The sequence below is a fragment of the Thamnophis elegans genome, chromosome 3, assembly GCF_009769535.1.
Source record: "Thamnophis elegans isolate rThaEle1 chromosome 3, rThaEle1.pri, whole genome shotgun sequence".
Lineage (NCBI taxonomy): Eukaryota > Metazoa > Chordata > Lepidosauria > Squamata > Colubridae > Thamnophis > Thamnophis elegans.
Genome location: NC_045543.1, coordinates 127,882,085 through 127,904,627, shown reverse-complemented (window position 1 = coordinate 127,904,627; position 22,543 = coordinate 127,882,085). Strand labels below are relative to the sequence as shown.

The 22,543-nt window shown below is 41.3% G+C and overlaps 1 protein-coding gene across 4 annotated transcripts in view; it reads right to left on the bottom strand.

The window, feature by feature from the left end:
* The window catches only part of FYB1 (FYN binding protein 1), a 96,232-nt gene that overhangs the window by 55,823 nt on the left and 17,866 nt on the right, over nucleotides 1-22,543 (bottom strand). For all 4 annotated transcript variants that reach the window (XM_032213711.1, XM_032213712.1, XM_032213715.1 and 1 more), the window contains exon 2: nucleotides 10,595-11,708. In XM_032213711.1, the coding sequence (XP_032069602.1) occupies nucleotides 10,595-11,708 (1,114 nt within the window). The remainder of the gene's footprint in view (nucleotides 1-10,594; nucleotides 11,709-22,543) is intronic.

Genomic DNA, 22,543 nt, shown 5'->3' with positions numbered 1-22,543 from the left:
TATTCTAATAATTACAGTTTACCATGTGCATGTTCATGCCTGCTTTCATTCTTTCCTGTACTCTAGAAAACAAAGAAACTCTGAAAACATTATACATATATCATGCAAAACTGCTCCAGAGATCAGAATGGAAGTATGCTTCCCAGTGGCTTTTGTTTAACAAATGTATAATCACTCTGTATAACGCTAATGTGAAGTGACAGGAGCATATCCACATTATAATTATAGAAACTTTTTTTAAAAAAATACTGCAAATTGACAATGAAAGAGAAAAAAAAAGGATACTTCTGAAACCCAGTAAATACTACAGAAATCCAGATAAGAGATTCTTCCATTCCTAATATTTGGGGGAAAAGTAATCAACAAGTTGAAGGAGATGAACCATTCCGATTCCCACTTTTTACAGTATTTTTTTACAGTATTACACACTGTACTATATCAGGGGTTAGCAATATATATCATGTTGACCAACAATAACTCTAGCAAAAATAGCAAACAAGATTTAGGATGACAATGCTGAAATCATACATTTGGCAACCTCATGAGGTTTCTAGCTGGGTTACTAGATATCTGACTGGGCAAAGGAAAGCACAGACAATGGGAAAAGAGGACAAATGGGGGAAAAGAAGGACACCCTAACTACTATATTGGCATCTCTGACAAAAATTAAAAGATGTAAAAAAGATGTGGAGACTCTAGGAAGAGTACAGAGAAGGGCAACAAAGATGTTTAGGGGACTGGAAGCTAAAACATATAAGGAACGGATGCTGGAATTGGGTATGTTTAGTTTAATGAAAAGAAGGACTAGGGGTGACATGATACGGTAGCAATGTTCCAATATCTAAGGAGCTGCCACAAAGAAGAGGGGGGTCAACCTATTCTCCAAAGCACCTGAAAGCAGGACAAAAAAAGCAATGGATGGAAACTAATCAAGGAGAGAAGCAACTAGAACCAAGGAGAAATTTCCTGACAGTTAGAACAATTAATCAGTGGAATGACTTGCCACCAGAATTTGCGGATGCTCCAAATTTTTAAGAAGAGATTGGACAACCATTTGTTTGAAATTGTATACAGTTTCCTGCCTGAGCAGGACTTGGCCAAGAAGACCTTTAGATCCCTTCCAACTCGGTTTTTCTGATATTATAGTGAAAAACTACAAAATATATACTTACGTATATGAAATTACTTTTTCCACCATCAGAAAGACTGGTTTTTCAATCATAATATTTTTTCAACAAATCTTTATTTTCAAATAGCCACAGTAGCGATAATATAGAATTGCTTTTAAATTTCATTATACAAAGGTGTGAGCAGTTAGGGGATCTATGGACTAGAATGATCACAGATTTGAAGGGGTTGGATTGAAACCAATTACTGGAATTGAAAAATAAATTTAAAAATGTAAATCTAGGTTGTTCAGCCTGGAAGAAGGACAGGAAGAAGCAGGCAATTTACAAATACACAAATGTTTGAATGAGTATTGTGAAATCAAGCCATAAAAATAAAAGTGATAAACTCATAGCAAGAAACAAATCAATAGCATGGCTGCAGTTACACTATATTGCCAAAAGTATTCACTCATCTGCCTTTACTCGCATATGAACTTACTGTAAGTGACATCCCATTCCTAATCCATAGGGTTCAATATGACGTCGGTCCACCCTTTGCAGCTATAACAGCTTCAACTCTTCTGGGAAGGCTGTCCACAAGGTTCAGGAGTGTGTTTATGGGAATTTTTGACCATTCTTCCAGAAGCGCATTTGTGAGGTCACACACTGATGTTGGACGAGTTTACGTGGCCTACCACTTTGTGCCTGAGTTGATGTTGTTCCCATACACTTCCACGTTCTTATAATACAGCTGACAGTTGACTGTGGAATATTTAGGAGCGAGGACATTTCACAACTGGATTTGTTGCACAGGTGGCATCCTTTCACAGTTCCATGCTGGAATTCACTGACCTCCTGAGAGGGACCAATTCTTTCACAAATGTTTGTAAAAACAGTCTGCATGCTAGGTACTTGATTTTATACACCTGTGGCCATGGAAGTGATTGGAATACCTGATTCTGATTACTTGGATGGGTGAGCGAATACTTTTGGCAATATAGTGTATAACTGAATATCTGGGATGCAAAATCATCAAAGAAGAAAAAAGCCAAATAGTCCACCTCCAAAATGAAAATCAGGCAAGAACATAAGATCAACATGCTGAGATCTAGCAAACTAAAATAGATGAAAAAAAAATAACATAAGAAGACCAAAAATTGCCAATCAAGAAACAGCACCTAGAAACAAGAAAGATGAAGGAAGCACTAGAAATAGAAATGGTAGAGAAAGAGAGGAAGATTAAGAATTGATCTGTATCATGTGGACATGAACTGCATGTTTTTTACTTGAAAAATCTGACTGGTCTATAGCCACCTATTGCCAAGCAGATTCACAATGTACTGCAAGGAGGTGAAAATGAAGATTGGTTAACATTTGCCAAGATCTACCTCTTAATGAAGGATACAGCAAAAGTGGCAGCATCAGGCAAGTACAGGTCAATTACTGTCTTACCAACAACTTTCTAATTGCTAATTGATACAGTTCAGCAACATCTAGTATCATTGTTGCCCTAAACAACATGCTTAATGATTAATTCAGGGCTCTTTTTAGAACCAGCATGCACCATTTTCAATACAGGTAGTCTTCAACATACAACCATTCATTTAGGTACTGTTCAAAGTTACAATGGCAAAGAAAAAGTGACCTAGGGACATTTTTCATACTTATGGACTGTTGTAGCATCCCCGTGGACACGTGATCAAAATTTGGACACTTGGCAGCTGATTCAAATTTATGATGGTTGCAGTCTCTCGGGGTATATTCTGATAAGCAAAGTCAATGGGGAAACCAAATTAACTTAACAACCGTGCTACTGGAGCCGAGGTGGCGCAGTGGTTAAATGCAGCACTGCAGGCTACTTCAGCTGACTGCAGTTCAGCAGTTTGGCTGTTCAAATCCCACTAGCCTCAAGGTTGACTCAGCCTTCCATCCTTCCAAGGTGGGTAAAACGAGGACCCAGATTGTTGTTGGGAGCAATATGCTGACTCTGTAAACCGCTTAGAGAGGGCTGAAAGCCCTATGAAGCGGTATATGTCTAACTATTGCTATTGCTACTAACAAGTTGTTTCTCACAACTGCAGTGATTCACTTAACAGCTGCAGCAAGAAAAGTCGTGGGGCAAAATTCGCGGTTTCACTTAGCAACATAAATTTTGGTCCCAATTGTGGTTGTAAGTCAAGGACTACCTGTGGTGGCAATCCATGTAGCTCAGGGTCGAAAACCTGGGATCTTGGTGCTTGCTGAACTTGGTTTGCATATGTTTCAAAATCAGACTGGGTAACTTTGTCAGTGCTTCGATCTAGCGAAATGGAGTTTGCCGGCTTTTTATGGGCGAAAGCTTGCCCTGTTTTTCTCCTTGTCGTTTCTGTGCCCATTTCTGATCAATCTACTTGGTTTGGCTGGCTGCACTGTTTCAGCATAGATTATTTCCATTTATTGCGTTGGTTAATGCTTATCTCTCTATTGATTGCTTGGGCGTGTGGTAAGGGAGAAAGTGCTTCATGCTGTTTGTTTTTAACTTGAGCCTTTGCTTTTTGGAACAGTTTGCAAACTATTCTCTATCTCTGCAGTATGTGTCTACTAATGACAGATCCATCAGAAGTCCAGGCTTATAGGAAATCTTTAGTGTTTTAAAATTTGGCTTGATTTAAAACTACTACACTTTCCCACTTGAATTTGTGGTTATATTTGTGTTGTTATATTGCTAAGTTAAAGAAATTTCACCATAAATCCCAAGAGCCTGTTGGCATTCATGAGCACTTGCTGCTAATCCTTTGCCTGTTTGTGCTATTTAATAGCTTCCATAGTCCTTGCATTGTAAATTTTAAATAAATCCTCTTTAGTCTTCTGTAGTTGTTGGATCTTTGGGTTGGCTTAAGATGCTTTGGAAGGATTTTGTTTCTGTGTGGGCAACTGTAATATCTTGCAGTTGAAGTAACTTGCTGTGGTTTGAGATAACTTTAATATGTAGATAAGCAAAAACCAAACACAATTGACAGGAACAATCTTAAGATAATATTACATAGTCAAACTAAGCCAAGTAAGTCCATCAGAAATAGGCATACAAACTAGAGACAAACCTGATTGAGACATCAGTTACACAAGGTAGCACAAATTGCCACACATAAAAAAGGCAGCAAACATGCTCTTTTAAATCAAAGCATTAAATATATTGCTTCACTTACAAATATAAAAGCAAGTTTGTCAAATACAAGTTCCCGACAGGAACCATTTCCTCCTCTCCCTCACTTAAGACACAGTATCAAAAGTGCAAGTGAAAGTATTTTTTTCTGAACTCCAACTTTCAGCTCTAGTAAGCTCTAAGCAAGTATATGTAGGTAGAGTGTTATCTAAGGTCAACCTCTGTGCATTATTCTAATTCTGCTTCTGCCTCTACTCTTCCTAATTCCAACATTAAGAAAAGGATTACAGACATTAGTGGCAAGATTTCATCCTTCTCTGGATCAGTCCGGTAACTCATAGTTGGCCTTGATCTGCTTGGTGCTTGTGACAAGTAAAACGTTTGACCTTCTTTCCCGTCATTTTCAATTTCCTGAGATGAACAAATAAGAAACTGCGCCAAGCCTTTCCCCCTTCAGCACACTTCCTTGGACTAGATCCTTTGGACCTCTCAAATGCTTTGGATCACTGCTGAACACTGCCTAAACATGCATTTTAGGATCACTAGCCAATTTTTCTTTGAAATGAAACCAACATCCATCTTCAACAGCCACTGGAACAATCTAAGTCCAAGTTAGCCATTTTAACTGCCAGGCAACACCTCACTTTCCAAGTTTTCTCCTTTCCACCAGTGGTGGGATTCAAATTTTTTTACTACCGGTTCTGTGGGCGTGGCATGGCTTGGTGAGTGTGGCTTGGTGGGTGTGGGAATGGAAGGATACTGTAAAATGCCCATTTCCACCCTACTCCAGGGGAAGGAATATTGTAAAATCCCCATTCCCTCCCCACCCCACTAACCTGCTTTCCAGTCTGTTCTCCTGTGCATTGCAACAGAAGAAGACCCAGCTGATCAGCTGAGACTCAGGACACAGCGAATAGATGAGGGCACAGCCAGTATTTGCTGGTTTTCCAAACTACTCAAAATTTCTGCTACCGGTTCACCGGAACTAGTCAGAACTGGCTGAATACCACCTCTGCTTCCCACAGTCTTCCTTGCGCTTCAAACCTTCCTCCTTTGTTACTTGATATTTGCTTTCTTTCGCTTATGAGAACAATTTCCTTTCAGACATTCATACCTACAGTACTTTCAGCTCCTTAGAGCAAGGATATTTAACAAACATTTGACAAGTTGGTTATTTTACAAGATGCCATACTTGTTTCCACATCATACTTTTCTTTTGTTTCTTTTAATATTTCCAAATAGCTTCCATAACAAGGGTCACTTCCTACTTTATCGCATTGGCAAATGATTGCCTTAAGCTAAGTTTCTTTTATCTTGGCTATGATAACATACAGAGTCCCATGGTTTGCTGATAGTACATCACATCATCAGAGGTTTTTCTTTTGATCTGAACTACTGAGTAACTCCTGCGAGTCCCTTGGACTGCAAGGCAATCAAACTGGTCAGTCCTAAAGGAGATCAACCCTGACTGCTCTTTAGAAGGCCAGATCCTGAAGATGAAACTCAAATACTTTGGCCACCTAATGAGAAGGAAGGACTCACTGGAGAAGAGCCTAATGCTGGGAACAATTGAAGGCAAAAGAAGACAGGGATGACAGAGAATGAGGTGGCTAGATGGAGTCACTGAAGCAATAGGCATGAGCTTAAATGGACTCCAGGGTATGGCAGAAGACAGGAAGGCCTGGAGGAATGTTGTCCAGGGGGTTGCAATGGGTCTGACATGACTTCGCAACTAACAACTACTGAGTGAGAAACAATGCATAGTGTGCCTCTGATATTTACTATAAGTGTGTTTTTGAGTGTGCAAATATTTTAAATTATCCTATTCTTAGAATCTCTCTCAGACATTTTGAAAGAAAAAGCAAGGTCAAATGATCTGTTATGGAGTCCATTCATGATTCTTCTAATGTGATCAATTGTAATGGAGGTGTAAGGGGATATGTTTGAATAATGCTGTTTTAAATATCTTGGAAGGATATCCAATTATCTGCAAAAATGAAGGTTCCCAACATTAATTTTAAATTCAACCAATACACTATCCAGAATGGCTGGCATTTCATAAGGTCACAAAATATTAGATTTATTTCCAATTTTTTCTTCAGGAGGCAATGTATAAGGGATCTTATTTAATTGCTCAACTCTCTGTGGTAGGTTGGGCTGAGAGGTTAGTTAGTAAATTTCCATGGTGGACAAATGAACTTGAATCTGGATTTTTCCAGTTCAGGTCTAAACATTTGCAAGATTTAATGCTACATGTAGCCTGAGAAAGTTGTCAACCTTTAAGTAAATGGGGTAGATGCATTTTCCTTGAATCTGTGTAATCTTTTAAGGTCCCTAAGACAATGGCTATCATTATATGATGTGGCAATGAATTTCATATCTATCCATGTATGAGTGTATTAAAAATTTCCAAATTTGGTAATTGGTATTTGGTATTTGGTATACTTTATTTGTATGCCGCCCTTTTCCCTGAGGGGACTCAAGGCGGCTCACAGTTCAGGGGGAGGGGGAGACAAACAAGTTACAAACATGAAGACAGACATTATTAAAAAGGCACAACAGTCATACCATTCGGGTGGGGTTAAAGTCATTAGCCCCAGGCCTGCTGGGACAGCCAGATTTTGAGGGCAGCGCGGAAGGTCTGGAGGGTGGTGAGGGTCCGGATCTCCACGGGGAGTTCGTTCCAGAGGGTCGGAGCAGCCACCGAGAAGGCTCTCCTCCGGGTAGTTGCCAGTCGACATTGGCTGGCTGATGGAATTCGGAGGAGGCCTAATCTATGCGATCTTATTGGTCTAGTGGAGGTAATTGGCAGTAGGCGGTCTCTCAAGTACCCAGATCCAATACCATGAAGGGCTTTGTAGGTGACAACCAACACCTTGAAGCGCACCCGGAGATCAACAGGCAGCCAGTGCAGCTCGCGGAGGATAGGTGTTACGTGGGTGAAACGAGGTGCACCCACGATCGCTCGCGCGGCCACATTCTGGACCAGCTGAAGTCGCCGAATGCTCTTCAAGGGCAGCCCCATGTAGAGCACGTTGCAGTAATCCAGCCTAGAGGTCACAAGGGCATGAGTGACTGTTGTGCAAAGATGAAGAACACCCATGCATAAATATACTTAATATGCAACCTGAGCTGATGAGGACATGGCTACAGATATTCACCTGCTGAACATATAAGAATTAGACTACTATGCATTGACTTGTAGCTAGTATACTGTATTATTTTAACTCTGCTTTTAAACTGCCGTTTGCAAATAATAGGTTTTCCTTCATAGTAAACTTCTTTGACAATCTTCTTGGCTGGAAAAATGAGATCTAAATCCAATAAATTACTAACAGTACAGGTAGTCCTCGATTTACAACAGTTCATTGAGTGACCTTCAGAGTTAGAAAGGCACCGGAAAAAGTGACTTATGGCTATTTTCACACTTACGACTGTTGTAGTATCCCCATGGTCATGTGATCAATACTCAGATGCTTGGCAACTGATTCATATTTATGATGGTTGCAGTGTCCCAGAGTCATGTGATTACCTCTTGCAAGCTTCTGATGAAGTCAATAGAGCAACTAGTTTCACTTAATTATTGTGTTATTTAACAACTGCAGTGATTCACTTAACAACTGTGGCAAGAAAGGTTGTAAAATGGGGCAAAACTCACTTAACAAATGTCTCACTTGAAACATTTTGAAAATTTGGGTTCAAATTGTGGTCGTAAGCTGAGGACTACCTGTATGGTCAATCAATGCTATCCAATTAAAAATAATTTTATCAAGCAGAAATGTTAAAAATATAGACGAAACAGGACAACAGAAAAGTAAAATGCTATCCGAATGGAATAAAAAAAATATAGCTTTCATAAGAGTTTTCATAGCACCAGGATTAAATTAAATGTGAGCACAAAATATGCTGTCACATTTTTATAATTATAAGCTCAAAAATAGCAACAAGGAACAAGCTTTATTGCTCATATCATTTTCTTGTAACGTGTTATCCTGGAATAGTGTTTGAGTACCTTTGTGTGGAGGCGAGGTTAAGACTCCTTCCCTCCTACTAAAGGCAGGTACTAACAGTTGCAGCTATTGCTATTTTCATAATTCCCTAAGACTGGAATGTTATAAACACATATTTCTCATGCTACTTGTTTAAATTCTTGGTGGACTTCCAATTTTAGAAATTTTATAGCAAAACCATAATAAAAACCATAGCATAAACTAAAAAATAAAAATAAAGAACAAAGAAAGAAAAGATGATGTTTGAATAAATATTTAGAGGATAGACAATTTTTTTACTAACTGAAGATCATGCTACATTAAAGGTGTGAAATCTACACATTAATTACATATTTTACAGTGATATAGTGTATATCATTGTATAGTGCATATAGTCATGTGCTTTTTTTAAGATGGTACCACGGCCCGTGTGGGTTCCTACTGCCTTTGGTTCCGGTTCACTTCACCTGCGTGTACAGTTCATTGTAAATTGTTCGGCGCATGCGCAAAGACCATGAAAAACTAATAAAAAACATGCTGGCAACGGCAGTGGAGACTGGGAACCTGTTTGTGGGCATGGCCAGCCTGGGTTGCTGCTGGTTCTGCAACCCAGGCCAAATTACCACTATTGGTTCTCCCAAACTGGTGCAAACTGGTAGAAATCCACCTCTGTACCACGGGCAAGACTATGCAAACTCTTCTGACACCCTTTCCGCCAAATCCTTTTTCTCCCTAGATAGTCCTGTCAGTAACTCTAAACTGTTTTGGTATAAAAAAAAACCAATTGTGATGTAACATTTAAGATGTAGAACTGGGACTGGGAAAAACAAAATTGAGTCTTTACACAGCCATTGTTCACTGGGTAATCTTAGGCCTGGGTCTCTCTCTCACACAGTGTGAATGTGAAGGTAAAATAAGGGGATTCTCCAATGTGTGTTGCCTTACGCTTGCAAAGGAAATATAATTTCTACCTGTTAGTCTGTATGTATAATTTCTAGAGATCATGGGTTTCATAAATCTAAAACTCCAAATTAGGAAAAAGCAGATCCAGAAAGATATATCTCCTTCTCTCAGCTGCTAAGAAACCCTAATGGGATAACCGTAGCCTCTTCTTACACCTTGTTTCTATGCTTATTTTGGTTGTTCAGTTGCTAAGTTGTGTCAGACTCTTCACAACACCATGGGCCATAGCCTATATTTTTTCCCGCACATCCCTAAAATAGAGGCAGAAGTAAACATAATATTGCATCATATAAAATGTATCCCTTTTGTACAGATGGAGTTTCTACCTGTGCTTGAGAATAGAGATTATCTCAATACATATGGAATATTACTGTTGAAGCAGTAAGCCAGTACAACAATGTTGTGACATCCACAATGTGTGGGATGGGGGAGAGAAGGAAATGTTTAGCAATGTTGTGGTCACATTGTTGTTCCTCCAAGTTACCCTCTTAGATCACTTTGTATGAAGCATACTAAAAAGCAGAGGCATCACCCTGCCAACAAAAGTGTGTATAGTCAAGGCTATGGTTTTCCCAGGTGCAATGTATGGTTTTGAAAGTTAGACCATAAGGAAGGCTGAGCACCAAAGAATTGAACTCTGGTGCTGGAGAAGACTCCTGTGAGTCCCTCAGACTGTAAGGCAATCAAACTGGTCAGTCCTAGAGGAGATCAACCCTGACTGCTCTTTAGAAGGCCAGAGCCTGAAGATGAAACTCAAAATACTTTGGCCACCTAATGAGAAGAAAGGACTCACTGGAGAAGAGCCTAATGCTGGGAAAGACTGAGGGCAAAAGAAGAAGGGGATGACAGAGAATGAGGTGGCTGGATGGAGTCACTGAAGCAGTTGGCATGACCTTAAATGGACTCTGGGGGATGGTAGAGGACAGGAAGGCCTGGAGGAAGGTTGTCCATGGTATTGCGATGGGTCAGACATGACTTTGCAACTAACAACAACAATGAAATAGAGCTCAAAAAGCAAGAAAATGAGCAGAAGGATTTTCATGGGGAGGAAAGATAAATAAAAGAGCGACTTGAGAGAAAACAATAGCTGATGAGGAACATTAAGTACTATACATCTTCTTGGACCTTCTCAAAACTGTCATATTTCTGGAACATGTCCACACTTCAGTACAAGTTGAAACAGAATCCCAGCAGCATCTAATAGCAAATAATAATTACCCCAACCACATGCCTTCAAATATTTAAGGCTGCAAATCCTGAAGATGTACAGGAAGATGTGAAGATTCACATTTAAATTGAATAACCATAGGACCATCTCGCAAATAATCTTTAAGCACAGAAAATCTTTTGCCAACTATAAAATCAACCATAAATCCAGACACATTACTTACCTTCCCCATGACTTTTCCTGAATTTTTCCAGGTCAACTGTCGGAGGCCTGCTAGGCTTGTTTGGGGCTGGTCCCAATGTAATTGTTGAAGGTAGTGTTTTTCGTCTGGGCAAATTCTTGTCTTTGTCTTTCTCTTCTTTTCCAGTATTATTGGCCCAAGGTCCTGCCTTAACTGTTTGAGATGAATTGGCCAATTTAGCAGCAATGGTACCAGAAGCAGATCCAAAATCTTCTTGTCTGTTTTGTAGGAAAATATTCTTGATGGGTTTTGGTTTTGCCTCTTCATTCAGCTGCCCAGCAGGTTTAGGGGGGATTTGAGGCAGGTTGTTCTCATTGTTGACATGTTTCAAAGGTGGGAAAGGGCTGATGGGCTTGGCTTCGTTTCGGCTCTTGTCCTGTGGAGGGGTCGGATGGGGTCGGATGGAACCAACTTTCGACTTGAGGCCGCTGGAACTTGGTGACACCTGATTGAAACAAGCACTTTTGTTGGAAACTTCTTCCCCTTGGCTGAAACTTTGATTTGGTTTTTGCTTAACAGGTGGCTTTGGAAAAGGAGGCTTGGCATTGTTTTCCTGTGCAGCACTGTTGAATTTTTCTTTAACTCCAGCGACCGTGGGAAAGACAGGCTTTGCTTCACTCCCTCGGGGTTCAGGTTTGAACAATCTCTGCTCTAAAGGCTTTGGTTCACTCTTCTGAGGAGGAGAGCCAAGTAGCTTCTTCTCAGGAATCCGTGGGAACACTGGCTTGGTTTCGTCTCTTAGTCCTTCAGAAATCTTGGGAACCAAAGGCTTTGGATAGGTAGTCTTCTCATTAGCTTCTCGGCTAGCAGCCTCAGCTAGCATCTTCACTTTGCTTTGCAAAGGTGGCGTTTTAAAATCCTTGCCCGATGCATCGTGAAGAGGTTTCGCGCCTGGAGGCAATTTAAGTGATCCAGGCTTGTGCAAGCTGTTGGGTTTGGGAGGCAGACCCGCGTTTTCAAGCTGGGCAAACTTCTCAAAGGCAGCTTTTTTAGCCATCGGAGGGTGCCCCCCAGTTCTGACCTGATGGCAACGAACGTCCTCAGCTGCGTTGTTATTAAACTTCGCCATGATGGACTTCACATTTCCCTTGCCATCCTGCAAAGGAGAAAGAAAGCAGAGTCAGAAAAGTCCCTTCTGCAGCAGCGTTCACAAAACGCTGCAGCTAATTCGAAGGCTTTCCTGGTTTGAGGCTCCTGATCGCTGGTTAGAGATAACCCAGCGCTTAGCTTCCTGTATGGCTAACAATGCTAAACTTTTTGCTTCACACTTGTGGTGTGGAGAGGATTTCAAGACGTTGATTGCAGACAAGTGTCGCTTTGCTGACTAGATCTTTCCTTGCCTTGCCTACCATAATCTCTCTCTCTTCCTGTTATATTTGCGGAACACACTATTGATGTTCAAGTTCTGAAACGTATGCACCACTGTTTAGACTGAAGCCAAGACATTTTATGTATTTTTCCAAGACTTGCATTCTTTAGTAAGAAAATAATAAACTAAATCTCAGGTCTGCTTTGACCAAAATGTAACCTCCCCCCTCAAAAAGCTCCAAAATTTCAGCCTTCCAAGGAGGAAGCAGAAGGAAGGCATCCTCAGTGGTTCCCTTAATCTAAAATAAATACTACAGTGTTTCCCTGGAAATAAGACAGGGTGTTATTTTCTTTTGACCCTCAAAACAAGCACTTGGCCTTATTTTCATGGAGGTATTATTATTTTTGAGGTACAGGAGGCGGCGAGTGTGGTCACCTCATGGCTGCTGCTGTGTTGCAATATTTTTGGGGAGGGCTTATTTTCAGGGGAGGGCTTATTTTAGCGCATGCACTCAAAAGCCCGATTGGGCTTATTATCAGGGGAGGTCTTGTTTTTTTGGGGGAAGAGGATATACACAATAGCAAATTAATTCTTTTTTCATGCTGCCTCAGCTGTCCTTTGTTTTGTGGAAGGGCCCTCTCAACAGTAAAATTGCTAATGGTAGGAATCCAATATATTAGCATGACCTAAACATGTCACAATAAGCAATAAAGACATGGCTGGTGCAGTTTTCTGGTGGCTCAGAGACACATATAGTATGATGGCTGACATAAAATGCGCACATCAGAGGTGGGTTCCTGCCGGTTCGGACCAGTTCGGCCGAGTAGGTAGTAACTTGGCCTGCCACGCCCCCCCAACTGGTTCTCTCGGCAATGCCATAGGCGATGCTCTCTTGGTTTTTTTAGTTCTGCGCATGCGCACATAGCACACTTCAAGTGCATCCTTGAGCGAACCAGCAGTAACAGCAGCCGGAACCACCCCTGGCCCACATGCATATTTTGTAGCCTTTTCTCCTGGAAACGTTTTGCCTAACGGTATATAGAAAGTATAATTTACCACAAATGAGAAGTTGTGCTACAACTTCCCAAAGGGAAAGCAGTTCTGCATTCATTGCTGTCTGTCATTGGTGGTAAAGGGATTGGAGTTTGAGCTACTTGATTCCTGGGACGACTTTGGAGTCTTTTTTTCTTTCTTCCTTTGTCTTATGATTGAGATCATCCATATTTCTGAAGGAAGTTTGCACCCACCCCTCTCCTAGAAGAATGAAATATTTTAGAAAATATTAAAAAGGCAGCATATTATATTTCCCTGGATGAGAAATGGAGAAACATGTTTTTAGGCAGGAAACAGACTACTCTTAATAGCCCCCCCCATCCTCAATAGCCCACAGAAGATGCCCACACTTAAGAGATAAAGAGATAGCTAGATCTATTCATAGGCAAAGTCCCTCACCCAAGATCCAACAAGGGTAGGATTAGTCCTCTACCCATCTCATCACAAGACACCTGGGAAGATTACATCACCCAGGAAGGTTCAACCAAGCCTGTACGGTCTACAGATTGCCCCTGCATGGCCCCATGGGAGTCTGACAACCAATCAGAATACAAGCTCAAATTCAAAAGCCCAGAGAGGGTATAAAACCCAGGGACTCTCAGCATCTCTTCCCCCCTTTTTTCTTTCTTCACCCAACATCTTCAACGCATGGGATCCTGTCCATTATTAAAACCATATTTCCAAATAGCCACCATGTTTCCAGTATCCTTTTCCCCACTTGGAACTGAACCCAGATGGACATTTCTTCCAAATTTTGTTTACACCAGGAATTGAGAGACAGGTTCGTGTAGTGGCTAAGGCAGCAGGCTAGAAATCAGGAGAATCTAGTCCCACCTTAGGCGTAAAGTCAACTGGGTGACATGAGACCAAATATTTTCTCTCAGACCTAGGAAGGAAGTAATGGCAAATCATTTCTGAAAAAACTTGCCCCAAAAACTACAGGGGTCTGAGCAGGCACTTTCCAAGAACCAAACATTGTTGAACATAAGTGTGTGTGTGTGTGAAGGGGTGTGTGTATGTGTGTGAGAGAGGGGGGAAGTAAAGGAGAGGTGATATATCACCACCTTTCAAAATTTACAGAATTTCTATATAAAAAGAACCTTAGTGAAAACAGAACTCAGTGTTCTGCCCTTACATTACACCACCTCATATACTTTTGGATACAGTATTTGCTTCCTGGATCACTCTTATAATAATATAATTTACAACAATGTGCCATGCTGGAAATGGTTTGTTAAAATAGAATCCACAAAGATTCTGTAACACAACATAAAGGTGTCTTTGGGATCTGGCTGGAACTACTGGAATATTTACAAAATATATAATACTGTCCAACTCATAATAACTCATAACAACTGACCTAAGCATAATACACAAAATTGTCTGCTACAATGTCCTACTGATAAACGGCTACTTCAGCTTCAACCTCAATAATACACAGGCAAACAATTGATACAAACTCAAGGTAAACCACTCCAAACTCTATTGCAGAAAATACGACTTCAGCAACAGTGTGGTCAACGCCTGGAATGCTCTACCTGACTTCGTTGTTACATCCTCAAACCCCCACAGCTTCAACCTCAAACTGTCTACCGTGAACCTCACCCCTTTCCTAAGAGGTCCGTAAAGGGGGTGTACATAAGCGCACCAGCATGCCTAACATCCCTGTCCTAATGTCCCCATTTATTTGTACTCATTTCTCTGTCCATGTCCATGTTTATACTTATACCTCTTATTTTGTACATGTTTGACAAACTAAGTAAAATAAAATAAATAAAATAAACTCTACACTGTTACAGATTCCTAATATCTGCTCTAAGACCTAAACCCCATGGCTGACTGAAAAATAATATGCCATGTACCTTTAAAAGTGCAGGTTGTTCTTCACAGACTTTCCACTTCCTTTACTACTATCTCTTCCCCTACTATGCCACATTGTTTTTGCTGATGTAGTTGAGTTAGGCTTGAAATAGCTTCCACTTGCATATTTACTCCTCATTTCAGTAAGCCGTTTGTGGTCTACTAAAAACCTCTACAGCTGAACTGCTTCACAGGATGAGTTATAATTGAAAAAATCTTCCTCAGTCCTCCTCTTCGGGAACTATCTAAATGTAAATATTAGCTGTGATTGTAGGGGCATTCCAGGCATATGGGAAGCTGACCAAAGAGCCGTGGTGTAAGATCTGGAAGAGTAGATCTGGGTTTCTCCCTGTAGGAAGTTAGCACCCACCCCTCTCCTAGAAAAATGAAATATTTAAGGAAATATTAAAAAGGCAGAATATTATTTTTCCCTGGATGACAAAATGGAGAAACATGTTTTTAGGCAGGAAACAGACTCACTCTCAATATCCCCCCACCCTTTGTCAATGGGCCATTAAAGCCTGAGCCAGTCTATTCTACATCACAAAGATCTACCTCATTCCGGCAGAGCCATTTCATTGCCCTTCATTGCACCACCCACCAAGTTTCAACCAAACCTAGCACACAGGCAACCCACAAAGCTAGCTATGACCTTTGAGAGCAACCAATCAGGATTCTCTTCCTGTGTCCCAGAAAGTTCAAAGCCCAGAGAGGGCATAAAACCCAGCGACTCTCAGCATCTCTTCCCTTTTCACCCAGGAGCTCCAAGCCATGTGATCCTGTCCACCATTAAGCCATCTTTCCAAACAGTCTCCATGTTTCCAGTATCTTTCTCCCCACTTATAACTGAACCCAGATGGACATTTGTTCCAACATCCTTTCTGAGGAAGTGAAATCTAAAGTGATAATGGAGACAAGACTTTCGGTTGAAGTCCTCCCATGGAAAGCATTGCATCCAATATAAGGTGTTGGGTTGTTTTTTTTGGGGGGGGAAGGCCAACTGTTGTGGCTATTCAGGAGGTCATGGAAGCAGTTTTGCTAGATCTCCCATTTGAGAATTGATTTTGTGTTTTGCTATTCTAGATTCTAGAAAGATTGCAGAGAAGAGTAACAAGGATGATTAGGGGAATGGAGGCTAAAGCATATGAATAATGGTTGCAGGAACTGGGTATGCCTAGTTTAATGAAAAGAAGCACTAGGGGGACATTATAGCAGTCTTCCAATATCTCAAGGGTTGCCCCAAAGAAGAGGGAGTCAAACTATTCTCCAAGGCACCTGAGGGTAGAACAAGAAGCAATGGGTGGAAACTAATCAAGGAGAGAAGCAAATTAGAACTGAGGAGAAATTTTCTGACAGTTAGAACAATTAATCAGTGGAACAACTTGCATTCAGAAGTTGCGAATGTTCCAAGACTGGAAGTTTTTAAGATGTTGGATAATTATTTGTCTGAAATGGTATAGGGTTTCCTGCCTAAACAGGGGTTTGGACTAGAAGATCTCCAAGATCCCTTCCAACTATGTTGTTTTGTTCTGTTCTATTCTAGTCTATTCCTCTTGGCATAGTTTATTGCAATAATTGCTTTTTTGTTCCTCTGATTTAACATTGTTAACCTTCTTCGGAGTCCTTCGGAATTGGGCGGCATATAAATTCATTAAATTTCAAATTTCAGATTTCTTGCCCTACAAGGGTATGTGGGCCACTCAGAATTTCATATGTAAGTCCTAAGAGCAAATCAACCAATCCAGCAAATAAATAGGATTCTTCATATCAAAAATTCAGGTAGTCCTCAGCTTATGGCCATAATTGGGATCAGAATATCCATTGCTTAGCCATATAGCCATACAGTGTACTCAGTGATCAGGACAAAGCCAGCAGCGCACCATCAGCCTCATGGCTTTCTTTAGTATATAATACTCCTTAGCTCTTCTATATAATATTTGGTTTCCTGGAGTCATTACAAAATCCATCTGGAATAACCTTAAAGCAGGGGTATCAAACTCCCATTGTCACGGTGGCGTCACAGGACATAGCAGGACTTTCTCCCCTGCCCCCGCTAAAATGGGTGTGGGCATAGCCAGCGGGTGACTCATCCAGCTCATGGGCCGGGGGTTTCTGCCTTAGAGAAACCAATCAAAGAATATTTGAAGCTCAGGGTTGAATTGAGGTGCTCTCTGAGCTTCCTTGTTTTCTTGCAGACATTTCATTACCCTAACTAGGCAACATTATCGGTGCTAGTAAGGAGTGTTGTTTGCTGTCATGTTCTGGTGACTGGCCTATCTGTGTGGGTGTGTGGGGAGGTCTTAGAGATTCTTTGGTTGGGCTGTTTACTGATGGCTCTTTGGCAGTTTCTTGATTGGGGTATTACTCACTTGATAGTTGGTTTGAAGTTAACCTTGGAATTAATCTATGCTGATCTGAATGCTGACTACTGGTGGAGAGGGGCTGGAGTTGTTTTTTTTCCTCTTTTGGACTGGTTTTATTATCTCTTTTGCATAGTCTATAGATCAGTGTTTCTCAACCTTGGCAACTTGAAGATGTCCGGACTTCAACTCCCAGAATTCCCCAGCCAGCGAATTCTGGGAGTTGAAGTCCGGACATCTTCAAGTTGCCAAGGTTGAGAAACACTGCTATAGATGTTATTAATCCCTCTGTGTCTAACGATGGCTGATTTGTCAGAGTGCCAGGCTTCTGGGAATTCCCTGGCATTTTTGGACTTGGCGTGGTCCCATTTCCCCAATTAAAACTATGGTTAAATCTGTCTACACATGTTGAAGTTAAAGAATTTTCATCATGTCTTTTGACTGCCAGTTGGTGTTCATGGATGCATTTTGCCAGTTTTTTGGCCTGTTGGTCCTGAATAATGGTTGCTGCAGTTCTTACATTGTATGTGGTAAATGACTCCTTCTGAGGTTGCTGGGTCTTTTGGTCTGCTTAAGGATGTTTTGAAGGCCTTTAGTTGGCTTGCGTACTACTCTGATTCCATGTGGTTGTAGTAGTCTGTTGGTGGTTTCTGAGATATTCTTGATGTATGGTAGGGTAATTGCGTTAGTTATGCTGTATTGGGTTGAATAGTCAGGAGCCTTTTGATAAAGTTGCGTGGATATCCGTTTTGTTGGAATGTGTTGTATAGATGAGAAACAACTGTGGCTGAATTTATTTTTAATTGTGCACGTGTCAGAGCTGGAAGCCACTGGCCTGCCACATTTTATCCTGTGAGAAAATGGGAGGGGGATTATACAGAGGGTGGGCGATACGTAGCCATAATAACATTCTTTCTCAGAAAATCAAGGTCAGCTGGTCTTGCAGCTGCCATGAGGTGACTGGGAGGCAACTCCAGTTCGAATGGTGCCTGATTGGATCATGTGATGGGCATGTGGGTGCAGGGGCTTGAACTTTCATTTGGATGGGGAAAACCTGGAAGCTTTCAGATTCGTTTTTTCCCAGATGTGCCAATAGGACATCTCTAATGAAATGGAACTTTGAGCAAACTTAAGCCTCGGAGTCTTCTTTCATTGGGGGTGTTACTTGGAACACTCACAGCATATTTATTCCTGAGCTATTTTCCCCATTGTTACTATACGGAAGAAAAGATCTACCTGATGCAGGTACGGAATGGGAATGTAATGGGACTAAAGAGGAGGAAGGTTATCTCCTTCAAAAAAAAACATTCCAGGAATTTTTGGGCTTATTACAGGTAGTCCTCAACCAGGGGTGGGTTGCTAATCCCGTTCCAACCGGTTCGGTTGGAACGGGGCCGGTGGCGTCCTCGTGCACGCGCGCAGTTCACGCATGCGTCTTAGCGCCTGCGCGATGCTCCAGCTGCACGCGGAGACTCGCGCAGGTGCCGTATGTGCCATCCAGCTGCTCGCGGAGAATCGCGCAGGCGCTGTATGTGCCATGCGCCTGCGTGGAAGCGCAGAAGCCTTCAAAGACCGGTAAGGAGCGCGGGCGGGCAGGTGGGCCCTTCGCCGTTCCCGGAAATTACTTACTTCCGGGTTTGCCGACCAACCGGTTCGCGGGGACCGCCGCGAACCGGTTGAAACCCACCCCTGTCCTCAACCTATGACTACAATTGAGCCAGAATTGATGTTGCTAAGTGAGAAATATTTTGCCCCTTTTTATGATTTCCCTTGCCACATTTGTTAAGTGAATTAATGCAGCTGCTAAATTAGTAACAGTCATTAAGTGAATCTGGCTTCCCCATTGACTTTATTTGTCAGAAAGTCTCAAAAGATGATCACATGATCCCTGGACATTGCAACCGCCATAAATATGAACCCGTTGTCAAGCATCTGAATGTAAATCGCCTGACCAGGGGGAGACTGCAATGCTTATAAGTGTGAAAAATAGTCATAAGCCACTTTTTTTCAGTGCAGTTGTAACTTTGAAAGGTCACTAAACAAACTGTTGTAACTCAAGGACTACCTGTACGTACAACTAAGGAAAACAAACCACCAGAGAAGACATCTTGCTTGTTTTAATCTTGTAAACTGCCCGGAATCATTTATATTAGAAGGGCAGCTGTATACATTAAATCAAATACATAAATAAATAAATAAGGCACAAATAAGCTGAAAATAAATCAAATCAATCAATCAGGCACACGGACTGTGCATTTAAATCAAATACATGAGGCACACAAAGTTGGCACATACCTTTCAACTAGCTGAGAACAACTGCTTGGTGTAGAGCTGGTTAGCTGTCCTGCAGTTCCTAGGATAATGTATGCAGTGGAGTTATCGGAGAATAGGGGGAAGGAAGGAGTGGCCTGAATTGATATCAGAATTGCTGGCTTGGATATGCTAGAAGGCTTGGGAGAATTTGGAGATTGGATGGCTGCAAAGCTTTGGGAGGACTGATAGTCGCTGGGACTATCTGAGGTATTTAATTATCAACTTCAGAACTGAACAAGACGTCAATTGTCAAGAAGAGTTTAAGCACTAACACTGCAAAAGTTTTGTCGTATTGCTCCACTAGGCTAACAATGAAATCCGGGAGGGAAATTTCTCCATCTTTTCCACAGACGATTTATCAACTGACATAAAAATGAAATGTGTATCTTGACATCTTCAGCCTATGGTGGAAGTCCTGATTATTAGCATCTTCAGATCAGTTTTTGTTACCCCGTGATTGGCATTTACTTCTGTTTTTTTGGGGAAAAAAATGCCCATAGCAAACAATGTGTTTGTTTAACAACTGTGGGATTGCTTAACAACAGTGGTGGGTTCCTCCCATTTCAGACCATTTCGGACCGGTTTGGATGAACCAGTAGTAGTTTGGCAGCCTGGGTCGCTGTAACTGGCAGCGACCTAGGCCTGCCACGCCCCTGAACCAGTTCTCCTGGCGGCACCATCTTGTTTTTTTGTTTCTGCGCATGCGCAGAGCAATTTTTATTGCACTGTTCATGTGCGTACAACAAGCATCAAGCGTGCATCAAGCGTGCATCAAGCGTGCATCAAGCGTGCATATGCAGCCACGAGCAAACCAGCAGTAGTGACTGCCGGAACAAACCCCTGCTTAACAACCATGGATTAACTTAATAACCATAGTGACTCACATAATGACCATTGCAAAAAATGTCATAAAATCAAATTGGTCACCTGATGATTTGCTTTACAAACATTACCAATACCAATAATCAATGGACGACTCCATTATGGCTATAAATTGGGGATTACCTGCATATTCGGAGGATAGGCCCATGGCCAGAATGTCAGGGTAAAAAGAAACGATGGTATATTAGAGATAAACATTTCTGATCTGGGCAGATTGGTACTATAGCCTGGACTTCATTCAGCACCAAGGGGATGAAAGAAATTTAAGAGATAAATTGCTTTTATCCCTTAAAAATAACATGGTTGGAGACTCTGGTTTAAGCAGCTGGGTTTAGCTTAAATGAAGATGTTGTTTTCCCAATCTAAAGCAGCATAAATGAAATCACAGCAAGGGTGGTCCATAAATGGAAAATACTCAGCACTTTTCTGGAACTGGCCCTGATAATAAGCCATGCGTTTATGGTATCTTTATGTCTTTTCTTTTCATAAGACTAGAAAATATGGAATATTAATGCTTAACACCCGGATTTAACTGCTCTTTCATTGAAAGAGGAGACTGTGCCAAGGAATGCCTGAACTGCTTGCTCGGAAGTGAAATAAGGATGAATCTCAAGGCTGAAGAGCTAAGCAACACTCTCACATCAAGATAAGTGCGCCCTGCAATGCACATTAACCAGTGCAGCTTTCGCTGCATTATTAAAGAGATGTTAACAGCTTCCTTCTGAAAATGTAGAATGTTTAATAATTCTAGTTTGAGTTCTTATACAGCTGATGGCATTAAAGACTGACGTGGAGATTACTCATAATACTCATAATAAACGAGCTTTAATTTTGGTTTTAAAAGGGGTTCCTCTCCTCTAACCTGGCCTGTTTTCTGGGGTTCCACATCATGCTGGAATTAGAGATAAACTTTCTTAACACTTGAGACTTTCAAGAAGAGATTGGACTGCCTTTTGTCAGAAATGGTGTAGGGCAGTGATGGGGAACCTTTTTCTTTCTTTCTTTCTTTCTTTCTTTCTTTCTTTCTTTCTTTCTTTCTTTCTTTCTTTCTTTCTTTCTTTCTCTTTCTTTCTTTCTTTCTTTTTTAAAAATAGTCTTTATTGGTTATACATTTTTTAATAAGACATACAAATACAGCTTTAAACATACAAACCCTCCCCCCCCCCAGTGACAGTCATTCACAGCCCAACATTTTTTTCTTCCTCATTGTTTATTCTCTAACCAGCATCTCCTTGTTACAAAATTCAGGGATCTATTACAATATCCACGTTCCCATTGTTAACAACTGCTATTTAACTTTCCCAGTTTTAAGTCCCTGCTGTTCTCTTTGTCGCCCACATATACCATAGCTTCCAGCTAAGATAACGTTCCGTTTCTCCTTTATCTTAGCAAACCTTTTTCTTATGGCGAGCCAAAATTGTGTGTGCGAGTGCTATCACGCAGGCGTGCGTGCCCACACCAATTCAATCCTCCCCGCCAACCTTTACATGAGTGTGCAACACCCCCACCCCACACCCATGCACGCACGCACGACTCCTCCCCAGGCTCCGGAGGCTTTCCTGAAGCCTGGAAGTTTGGGAACAAACTTCCGGTTGGCCCATTGGGGTTGTGATCACAAGACCATGGGGATGCTGCAAAGGTTGTAATTGTGAAAAACGGTTGTAAGTCACTTTTGTCAGTGCTGTTGTGACTTTGAACGGTCGCTAAATGTACTGTTGTAAGTCGAGGACTACCTGTATATAGCCCAAAGAAGAACTGACGCAATTGATGGATTAATATAACTCACGGGGCTATTTGCTGTTTTCCTTCACTTTTGTTCTCTTAGTTTATTTGTGAATAAAGAATTTAAATTCTCTTAGGTACTTTCTACTTGAGAAAACGGAGCATATACCCTTGACTTTTTACATTCTTTTGTGTGGATTGTGCATGGTCAATATCTACACATTATACAAGAATTATCTCTGGCCTTAGCAGAAAATTTCCCATTTCTCTGAAGCAGAAATTTCTCTTTGCTCCAGTTAATTTTAAGGGCACCGAGATAAGGAAGCCTCTGTTACTGTATTTGCCAGTTATTGGGCAAGAATGACAAGAAGGGAACAGAATAAGGAACTAAACTCTTTGCAGTGCTGATGAGCCTGGGAATAAACTTTGGGC